The sequence below is a fragment of the Streptopelia decaocto genome, assembly GCF_964273445.1.
Source record: "Streptopelia decaocto genome assembly, contig: HAP1_SCAFFOLD_2396, whole genome shotgun sequence".
In the NCBI taxonomy this organism is placed as follows: domain Eukaryota; kingdom Metazoa; phylum Chordata; class Aves; order Columbiformes; family Columbidae; genus Streptopelia; species Streptopelia decaocto.
The window spans coordinates 1-11031 of NW_028116814.1; the positions used below are offsets into that span (position 1 = coordinate 1).

Sequence of the window (11031 nt, forward strand, 5' to 3'; positions counted from 1 at the left end):
GGTGAGGGAAAGATGGCGGAGGAGGAGCCGCTGCTGGCGGGTGAGGCCGAAATGTCCCCGAATTGGGCGGGAAATGGGGGGAAATGGGGCTGGAAACGGCCCCACGGACCCATAACCGGCCCCATAGACCCATAATTGGCCCCATAAGTGGCTCCATAGACCCATAAGTGGCCCCATAGACCCATAACCTGCCCCATAGATCCATAACTGGCCCCATAGACCCATAAGGGGACCCATAACTGGCCCCATAGACCCATAACTGGCCCCATAGACCCATAAATGGCCCCATAAGTGGCTCCATAGACCCATAATTGGCCCCATAGATCCATAACCTGCCCCATAGACCCATAACTGGCCCCATAATTGGCCCCACAGACCCATAAGTGGCCCCATAGACCCATAACTGGACCCATAGATCCAGAACTGGCCCCATAGACCCATAACCAGACCCATAAGTGGCCCCATAGACCCATAAGTGGACTCATAGACCCATAACTGGCCCCATAGACCCATAACCTGCCCCATAGATCCATAACTGGCCCCATAGACCCATAATTGGCCCCATAGACCCATAATTGGACCCATAGACCCATAACCTGCCCCATAGATCCATAACTGGACCCATAATTGGCCCCATAGAACCAGAACTGGACCCATAAGTGGCTCCATAGACCCAGATCCTGCCCCATAGACCCATAACTGGACCAATAGACCCATAAATGGCCCCATAGACCCATAACTGGACCCATAACTGGCCCCATAGACCCATAAGTGGCCCCATAGACCCATAACCTGCCCCATAGACCCATAAGTGGCCCCATAGACCCATAACTGGACTCATAGACCCATAAGTGGACCCATAAGTGGCCCCATAGACCCATAAGTGGCCCCATAGACCCATAACTGGACTCATAGACCCATAAGTGGACCCATAAGTGGCCCCATAGACCCATAACTGGCCCCATAGACCCATAACTGGCCCCATAGACCCATAACTGGACCCATAACCTGCCCTATAGACCCATAATTGGCCCCATAGACCCATAACCAGACCCATAACCTGCCCTATAGACCCATAATTGGACCCATAAGTGGCCCCATAGACCAATAACTGGACCCATAAGTGGCTCCATAGAACCAGATCCTGCCCCATAGATCCATAACTGGACCCATAACCTGCCCCATAGACCCATAAGTGGCCCCATAGACCCATAAGTGGACTCATAGACCCATAACTGGACCCATAACCTGCCCCATAGTGAATCCCCAGCCCCATAAGTGGCCCCATAGCGAATCCCCAGCCCCATAACCTGCCCCATAGTGAATCCCCAGCCCCATAAGTGGCCCCATAGCGAATCCCCAGCCCCATAACCAGCCCCATAGAGCATCCCCAGCCCCATAAGTGGCCCCATAGAGAATCCCCAGCCCCATAAGTGGCCCCATAGAGCATCCCCAGCCCCATAAGCTGCCCCCTAGCGAATCCCCAGCCCCATAACCAGCCCCACAGAGAACCCCCAGCCCCATAACCAGCCCCATAAGTGGCCCCATAGCGCCCCCCTGCCCCACATCCCGCCCCATAACCCCGCCCCCCATTGTTCTCCCCCCCAGCCCCGCCCCCCACGCCCCCCCCCAGCCCCGCCCCTCCCCCCCCGCCCGGCGGCGCCGCCTGGAGGACGAGCGCGGCCTTCTGGTGAGAACAGGCCCCGCCCCCTTTAACCCCAAGCCCCGCCCCTTTAACCCCAAACCCCGCCCCCTTTAACACCAAACCCCGTCCCCTTTAATCCCTAAACCCCGCCCCCTTTAAACCCCAAACCCCGCCCCCTTTAACCCCTAAACCCCGCCCCTTTAACCCCCAAACCCCGCCCCCTTTAAACCCCAAACCCCGCCCCCTTTAACCCCAAACCCCGCCCCTTTAACCCCCAAACCCTGCCCGCTTTGCCCAAACTCCGCCCCCTTTACCCCAAACCCCTCCCCCTTTGCCCAAGCCCCGCCCCTTTACTTTAACCCCGCCCACAACCCCACCGCCTTTAATTAAGCCCCGCCCCTTTAGCCAAACCCCGCCCCCTTTACCTTAACCCCGCCCCCTTTACACCAAACCCCACCCCCTTTCTCTTGAGCCCTCCCCCTTTACATTAACCCCGCCCCCTTTACCCCAACCCCATCCCCTTAACCCCGCCCCCTTTACCCCAAACCCCGCCCCTTTACAACAAACCCCGCCCCCTTAATCATAACCCCGCCCCCTTTACCTAAACCCCGCCCCCTTTACCCCAAGCCCCGCCCCTTTACACAAACCCTGAACCCTTTGCCCAAGCCCCGCCCCTTTACTTTAACCCCGCCCCCAACCCCACCTCCTTTAATTAAGCCCCACCCCTTTAGCCAAACCCCGCCCCCTTTACCTTAACCCCGCCCCCTTTACACCAAACCCCACCCCCTTTCTCTTGAGCCCTCCCCCTTTACATTAACCCCACCCCCTTTACATTAACCCCGCCCCCTTTACCCCAAGCCCATCCCCTTAACCTTAACCCCGCCCCCTTTACCCCAAACCCCGCCCCTTTACAACACACCCCACCCACTTAACCAAAACCCCACCCCTTTTACCTTAACCCCGCCCCCTTTGCCTAAGCCCCGCCCCCTTTACCCCAACCCCCAACCCCACCTCATTTAACTAAACCCCGCCCCCTTTACCGTAACCCCGCCCCTTTACCCAAGCCCCGCCCCCTTTACCACAACCACGCCCCCTTTACATTAAGCCCCACCCCTTTGCCTTAACCCCGCCCGCTTTACCCCAAACCCCACCCCCTTTAACTAAACCCCGCCCCCTTTGCCCAACCCCGCCCCTTTACCCAAACCCCGCCCCCTTTAAGCCCCAATCCCCACCCCTTTTACCCTTAACCCCGCCCCTTTTCGATCCAGACACCGCCCCTTTAACCCCTAAACCCCGCCCCTTTAACCTCCAAACCCCGCCCTTTAACCCCAAACCCCGCCCCTTTAACCCCTAAACCCCACCCCCTTTAACCCCTAAACCCCGCCCCTTTAACCCCTAAACCCCGCCCCTCTAACCCCAAACCCCGCCCCCTTTAACCCCCAAACCCCGCCCCTCTAACCCCTAAACCCCACCCCCTTCAACCCCTAAACCCCGCCCCCTTTAACCCCCAAACCCCGCCCCCTTTAACCCCTAAACCCCGCCCCTTTAACCCCTACATCCCGCCCCCTTTAACCCCCAAACCCCGCCCCCTTTAACCCCTAAACCCGCCCCCTTTAACCCCCAAACCCCGCCCCCTTTAACCCCTAAACCCCGCCCCCTTTAACCCAACCCCCGCCCCTTTAACCCCTAAACCCCGCCCCCTTTAACCCAAACCCCGCCCCTTTAACCCCTAAACCCGCCCCCTTTAACCCCTAAACCCCGCCCCTTTAACCCCTAAACCCCGCCCCTTTAACCCCAACCCTGCCCCTTTAACCCCCAACCCCGCCCCCTTTAACCCCGAAACCCCGCCCCTTTTCTCTCCGGCCCCGCCCCCAGGCTGCTGGGATTGGCCAACAACCTCCCGTATGTGCTGATGCTGAGCGCGGCGCGGGACATCCTGCAGGGGGCGGCGGTGCGGGCACGCCTGGGTCCCTCCCGGACGCCGGGGTCCCTTGGGGCACTCCTGGGTCCCTCAGAACTCCTGGGTCCCTTGGGGTACTCCTGGGTCCCTTGGGGCACTCCTGGGTCCCTCCCGCACTCCTGGGTCCCTTGGGGCACTCCTGGGTCCCTTGGGGAACTCCTGGGTCCCTCCCGAACTCCTGGGTCCCTGGGGCACTCCTGGGTCCTTGGGGCACTCCTGGGTCCCTCCCGAACTCCTGGGTCCTTTGGGGCACTCCTGGGTCCCTTGGGGCACTCCGGGGTCCCTTGGGGCACTCCTGGGTCCCTCCCGGACGCCGGGGTCCCTTGGGGCACTCCTGGGTCCCTCAGAACTCCTGGGTCCCTTGGGGCACTCCTGGGTCCCTCAGAACTCCTGGGTCCCTTGGGGCACTCCTGGGTCCCTTGGGGCACTCCTGGGTCCCTTGGGGCACTCCTGGGTCCCTCCCGAACTCCTGGGTCCCTTGGGGAACTCCTGGGTCCCTTGGGGCACTCCGGGGTCCCTTGGGGCACTCCTGGGTCCCTTAGAACTCCTGGGTCCCTCAGAACTCCTGGGTCCCTTGGGGCACTCCTGGGTCCCTCCTGAACTCCTGGGTCCTTTGGGGAACTCCTGGGTCCCTTGGGGCACTCCTGGGTCCTTGGGGCACTCCTGGGTCCCGCAGAACTCCTGGGTCCCTTGGGGCACTCCTGGGTCTCTTGGGGTACTCCTGGGTCCCTTGGGGTACTCCTGGGTCCCTCAGAACTCCTGGGTCCCTTGGGGAACTCCTGGGTCCCTCCCGAACTCCTGGGTCCCTTGGGGAACTCCTGGGTCCCTTGGGGCACTCCTGGGTCCTTTGGGGCACTCCTGGGTCCCTCCTGAACTCCTGGGTCCTTTGGGGAACTCCTGGGTCCCTTGGGGCACTCCTGGGTCCTTGGGGCACTCCTGGGTCCCGCAGAACTCCTGGGTCCCTTGGGGCACTCCTGGGTCTCTTGGGGTACTCCTGGGTCCCTTGGGGTACTCCTGGGTCCCTCAGAACTCCTGGGTCCCTTGGGGAACTCCTGGGTCCCTCCCGAACTCCTGGGTCCCTTGGGGAACTCCTGGGTCCCTTGGGGCACTCCTGGGTCCTTTGGGGCACTCCTGGGTCCCTCAGAACTCCTGGGTCCCTTGGGGCACTCCTGGGTCCTTTGGGGCACTCCTGGGTCCCTCCTGAACTCCTGGGTCCTTTGGGGAACTCCTGGGTCCCTTGGGGCACTCCTGGGTCCCTCCCGAACTCCTGGGTCCTTTGGGGCACTCCTGGGTCCCTCCCGGACGCCTGGGTCCTTGGGGAACTCCTGGGTCCCTCCTGAACTCCTGGGTCCCTTGGGGCACTCCTGGGTCCCGCAGAACTCCTGGGTCCTTTGGGGCACTCCTGGGTCCCTCCCGAACTCCTGGGTCCTTGGGGAACTCCTGGGTCCCTTGGGGGACTCCTGGGTCCCTCCCGAACTCCTGGGTCCCTCCCAGAATTCCTGGGACCCCTATTTGGGTCCCTCCCGGACTCCTGGGTCCCCTTAAGCTCCTCCCCCTGCAGGTTTTGGCGGGAAACAGCTCCGGCCGGGATTGTAACAAAGAGTCCACGGGGGTGAGGGGGCGGGGCTTAAAGGGGGCGGGGCTTAAGGGGGGCGGGGACAAAGGGGCGGGGCTTAAAGGGGGCGGGGCTACGAGGGAAAGGGGCTTCAAGTGAATGGGGATTGAAGGGGGTGGGGCCTGAAGGGATTGAAAGGGGGCGGGGTCTCGGGGGGGCGGGACTTAAAGGGGGTGGAGTCTCAGGGGGCGGGGTTTAAGTGGGGCGGGGTCTCAGGGGGTGGGGTTTAAAGGGGGTGAGGATTAAAGGGGCGGAGTTTAAAGGGGGTGGGGTCTCAGGGGGGCGGGACTTAAAGGGGGCGGGGTCTCGGGGGCGGGGTCTCAGGGGTGGGGTTTAAAGGGGGTGGGGTTTAAAGGGGGTGGGGTCTTAGGGGGGCGGGACTTAAAGGGGGCGGGGTCTCAGGGGGTGGGGTTTAAAGGGGGTGAGGATTAAAGGGGCGGAGTTTAAAGGGGGTGAGGTCTCAGTGGGCGGGACTTAAAGGGGGCGGGGTCTCGGGGGTGGGGTCTCAGGGGTGGGGTTTAAAGGGGGTGGGGTTTAAAGGGGGTGGGGTCTTAGGGGGCGGGACTTAAAGGGGGCGGGGTCTTGGGGGGTGGAGTTTAAAGGGGGTGGGGTATCGGGGGTGGGACTTAAGGAGGCGGGGCCTAAAGTGGGCGGGGTTTAAATGGGGCGGGGTCTCAGGGAGGTGGGATTTAAAGGGGGCGTGGTCAGTGGGTGGGGCCTCAGGGGCGGGGTTTAAAGGGGGCGGGATTTAAACGGGGTGGGGTCTCAGGGGCGGGGTTTAAAGGGGGCGGGACTTAAAGGGGGTGGGGTCTCAGGGGGTGGGATTTTAAGGGGTGGGATTTAAAGTGGGCGGGGTTTAAAGGGGGCGTGGTCTAGGTGGGTGGGGTTTCAGGGGGCGGGGTCTCAGGGGGTGGGATTTAAAGGGGGCGGAGTATCAGGGGCGGGGTTTAAGGGGGGGTGTGGTCCGAGGGGGCGTGGTTTCAGGGGGGCGGGACTTAAAGGGGGTGGGGTTTCGGGGTGGGATTTAAAAGGGGGGGTTATAGGGGTTGGGTCTCAGGGGGCGGGGTTTCAAGGGGGCGGGGTCTCAGGGGCGGGGCATAAAGTGGGCGGGGTCTCGGGGGGTTCAAAGGGGGCGGGGTCTCGGGGGGCGGGGTTTAAAGGGGGCGGGTCTTAGGGAGTTGGGTTTCAAAGGGGGCGGGGATTAAAGCGGGTGGGGGTTTAAGGGGGCGTGGCCTCAGGGGGTGGGGTTTGAAGGGGCGGGGTCTCAGGGGGCAGGGATTAAAGGGGGCGGGGATTAAAGGGGGTGGGGTCTCAGGGAATGGGATTTAAAGTGGGCGGGGTCTCAGGGGCGGGTTTAAGGGGGGCGTGGCTTAAAGGGGGCGTGTCCCCCGCCAGGCCGTGCTATTGGCCGACATCCTGCCCACGCTGCTCCTTAAAGTGACGGCGCCGCTGGGATTGGACCTGCTGCCCTATGGGTGAGCGCCCGGACGCCTGGGTCCCTATGGGGCTCTATGGGTCCCTATGGGTCTCCATGGGTCTCTATGGGTCTCTATGGTCTCTATGGGTCTCTATGGTCTCTATGGTCTCTATGGTCTCTATGGTCCCTATGGGTCTCTATGGTCTCTATGGTCTCTATGGTCTCTATGGTCTCTATGGTCTCTATGGGTCTCTATGGTCTCTATGGTCTCTATGGTCCCTATGGGTCTCTATGGTCCCTATGGGTCTCTATGGTCTCTATGGTCTCTATGGTTTCTATGGGTCTCTATGGTCTCTATGGTCTCTATGGGTCCCTATGGGTCTCTATGGTCTCTATGGTCTCTATGGTCTCTATGGGTCCCTATGGGTCTCTATGGTCTCTATGGGTCTCTATGGTCCCTATGGGTCTCTATGGGTCTCTATGGGTCTCTATGGTCTCTATGGGTCCCTATGGGTCTCTATGGTCTCTATGGTCTCTATGGTCTCTATGGGTCTCTATGGGTCTCTATGGTCTCTATGGGTCCCTATGGGTCTCTATGGTCTCTATGGTCTCTATGGTCTCTATGGGTCTCTATGGTCTCTATGGTCTCTATGGTCTCTATGGTCTCTATGGTCCCTATGGGTCCCTATGGGTCTCTATGGGTCTCTATGGGTCAATCTATGGGTCTCTATGGGTCCCTATGGGTCTCTATGGTCTCTATGGTCTCTATGGTCTCTATGGGTCTCTATGGTCTCTATGGGTCAATCTATGGGTCTCTATGGGTCCCTATGGGTCTCTATGGGTCTCTATGGGTCCCTATGGGTCTCTATGGTCTCTATGGTCTCTATGGTCTCTATGGTCTCTATGGGTCTCTATGGGTCTTTATGGTCTCTATGGTCTCTATGGTCTCTATGGGTCTCTATGGGTCTCTATGGGTCTCTATGGTCTCTATGGGTCCCTATGGGTCTCTATGGTCTCTATGGTCTCTATGGTCTCTATGGGTCTCTATGGTCTCTATGGTCTCTATGGTCTCTATGGTCTCTATGGGTCTCTATGGGTCTCTATGGTCTCTATGGTCTCTATGGTCTCTATGGGTCTCTATGGGTCTCTATGGGTCTCTATGGTCTCTATGGGTCCCTATGGGTCTCTATGGTCTCTATGGTCTCTATGGTCTCTATGGTCTCTATGGGTCTCTATGGTCTCTATGGTCTCTATGGTCTCTATGGTCTCTATGGGTCCCTATGGGTCCCTATGGGTCTCTATGGTCTCTATGGGTCTCTATGGTCTCTATGGTCTCTATGGTCTCTATGGTCTCTATGGTCTCTATGGTCTCTATGGGTCTCTATGGGTCTCTATGGTCTCTATGGGTCCCTATGGGTCTCTATGGGTCTCTATGGTCTCCATGGGTCTCTATGGGTCTCTATGGTCTCTATGGTCCCTATGGGTCTCTATGGTCTCTATGGTCTCTATGGGTCTCTATGGGTCTCTATGGGTCTCTATGGGTCTCTATGGGTCCCTATGGGTCTCTATGGTCTCTATGGGTCTCTATGGGTCTCTATGGTCCCTATGGGTCTCTATGGTCTCTATGGGTCTCTATGGTCTCTATGGGTCTCTATGGGTCCCTATGGGTCTCTATGGGTCTCTATGGGTCTCTATGGGTCTCTATGGTCTCTATGGTCCCTATGGGTCTCTATGGTCTCTATGGTCTCTATGGGTCTCTATGGGTCTCTATGGTCTCTATGGGTCTCTATGGGTCTCTATGGGTCTCTATGGTCTCTATGGGTCTCTATGGGTCTCTATGGTCTCTATGGGTCTCTATGGGTCTCTATGGGTCTCTATGGTCTCTATGGGTCTCTATGGTCTCTATGGTCCCTATGGTCCTCCCCGAACTCCTGGGTCCCTCCGCAGGCCTCGTGTCGTCACTTCCTGTCTGTGCTCCTGGGGTTCCGTGACCCTCGTGGCTTCTGGACACCGATTGGCCGAGAGCCTGGGGGGTGAGTGGGGGCGGGGCCGCCCCACACGTGTGGGGCTGCCCCATAAGTGGGTCAATGGGGGGGATCTATGGGGTCCTATTGGGTTCTATGGGGCTGCCCCATAGATCTATGGGGTCCTATTGGGTTTCTATGGGGCTGCCCCATAGATCTACGGGGTCCTATTGGGTTCTATGGGGCTGCCCCATAGATCTATGGGGTCCCATTGGGTTTCTATGGGGCTGCCCCATAGATCTATGGGGTCCCATTGGGTTTCTATGGGGCTGCCCCATAGATCTATGGGATCCTATTGGGTTTCTATGGGGCTGCCCCATAGATCTATGGAGTCCTATTGGGTTCTGCGGGGCTGCCCCATAGATCTATGGGGTTTCTATGGGGCTGCCCCATAGATCTATGGGGTCCTATTGGGTTCTATGGGGCTGCCCCATAGATCTATGAAGTCCTATTGGGTTCTATGGGGCTGCCCCATAGCTCTATGGGTCCCGGGGGTGGTTGTGGGGGTGTCTATGGGGCTGCCCCATAGATTCTGTGGGTCGCAGGGGTCGCTCTGGCCAGTGTGGCCTCAGGCCTGGGGGAGGTGACGCTGCTGGCGCTGGCGGCCGAATACGGCAGGTAGGGGGCGCTATGGGGCGCTATGGGTCTCTATGGTCTCTATGGTCTCTATGGTCTCTATGGGTCTCTATGGGTCTCTATGGGTCTCTATGGTCCCTATGGGTCCCTATGGGTCTCTATGGGTCCCTATGGGTCTCTATGGGTCTCTATGGGTCCCTATGGGTCTCTATGGGTCCCTATGGGTCTCTATGGTCTCTATGGGTCCCTATGGGTCTCTATGGGTCTCTATGGTCTCTATGGTCTCTATGGTCTCTATGGGTCCCTATGGGTCTCTATGGTCTCTATGGTCTCTATGGTCTCTATGGTCTCTATGGGTCTCTATGGGTCTCTATGGTCTCTATGGTCTCTATGGTCCCTATGGGTCTCTATGGGTCTCTATGGTCTCTATGGGTCTTTATGGGTCTCTATGGTCTCTATGGGTCTCTATGGGTCTCTATGGTCTCTATGGGTCTCTATGGGTCTCTATGGTCCCTATGGGTCTCTATGGTCTCTATGGTCTCTATGGTCTCTATGGTCTCTATGGGTCCCTATGGGTCTCTATGGTCTCTATGGTCTCTATGGGTCTCTATGGTCTCTATGGTCTCTATGGTCCCTATGGGTCTCTATGGGTCTCTATGGTCTCTATGGGTCTCTATGGGTCCCTATGGGTCTCTATGGGTCTCTATGGTCTCTATGGGTCTCTATGGGTCTCTATGGTCTCTATGGGTCCCTATGGGTCTCTATGGTCTCTATGGGTCCCTATGGGTCTCTATGGTCTCTATGGGTCTCTATGGTCTCTATGGTCTCTATGGGTCCCTATGGGGCTCTATGGTCTCTATGGGTCTCTATGGGTCTCTATGGTCTCTATGGGTCTCTATGGGGCTCTATGGGTCTCTATGGTCTCTATGGGTCTCTATGGGTCTCTATGGTCTCTATGGTCTCTATGGGTCTCTATGGTCCCTATGGGTCTCTATGGGTCTCTATGGTCTCTATGGGTCTCTATGGTCTCTATGGGTCTCTATGGGTCTCTATGAGTCTCTATGGTCCCTATGGGTCTCTATGGGTCTCTATGGGTCTCTATGGATCTCTATGGTCCGTATCCGTCTCTATGGGTCAATGTGTGGGTCTGCCCCACAGATCGGCTCTCTCGGCCTGGTCGTCGGGCACCGGCCTGGCCGGCGTGTGTGGGGCGCTGCTCTATGGGGCGCTGCGGGGGGCGGGGCTTCCCCACGGCCACGCCCTCCTGCCCGCCCTCGCCCTGCCCCCCATCAGTGGGGCCAGGTAGGGGCTATGGGGCCAATGGGGCCAATGGGGTCAATGGGGTCAATGGGGTCAATGGGGTCAATGGGGCCAATGGGGTCATTGGGGTCAATGGGGTCAATTGGGCCAATGGGGGTCAATGGGGCCAATGGGATCAATGGGTCAATGGGGTCAATGGGGTCAATGGGTCAATGGGGTCAATGGGGTCAATGGGTCAATGGGGGTCAATGGGAGTCAATGGGAGTTAATGGGGATCAATGGGGGTCAATGGGGAGCAATTCGGGTCAATGGGAGTCAATGGGTCAATGGGGGTCAATGGGGGTCAATGAGGTCATTGGGGTCAATGGGGGTCAATGGGAGTCAATGGGGGTCAATGGGGATCAATTTGGGTCAAGGGGAGTTAATGGGGGTCAATGGGTCAATGGGGCCAATGGGGTCAATGGGTCAATGGGTCAATGGGGGTCAATGGGGTCAATGGGAGTCAATGGGGTCAATGGGGTCAATAGGTCAATG

General features: G+C 58.6%; 1 protein-coding gene across 1 annotated transcript; it reads left to right on the forward strand.

Annotated features, from left to right (window-relative positions):
• Window positions 1–6: 6 nt before the first annotated feature.
• LOC309452082 (battenin-like) lies at window positions 7–10539 on the forward strand (the record flags this gene model as incomplete). Its single annotated transcript, XM_082076761.1, has 8 exons — window positions 7–40; window positions 1609–1690; window positions 3521–3596; window positions 5167–5217; window positions 6616–6695; window positions 8585–8670; window positions 9207–9279; window positions 10396–10539. Coding segments are annotated over exons 1-8 (620 nt in total), but the record flags the coding sequence as incomplete, so codon positions are not given.
• Window positions 10540–11031: the final 492 nt, after the last annotated feature.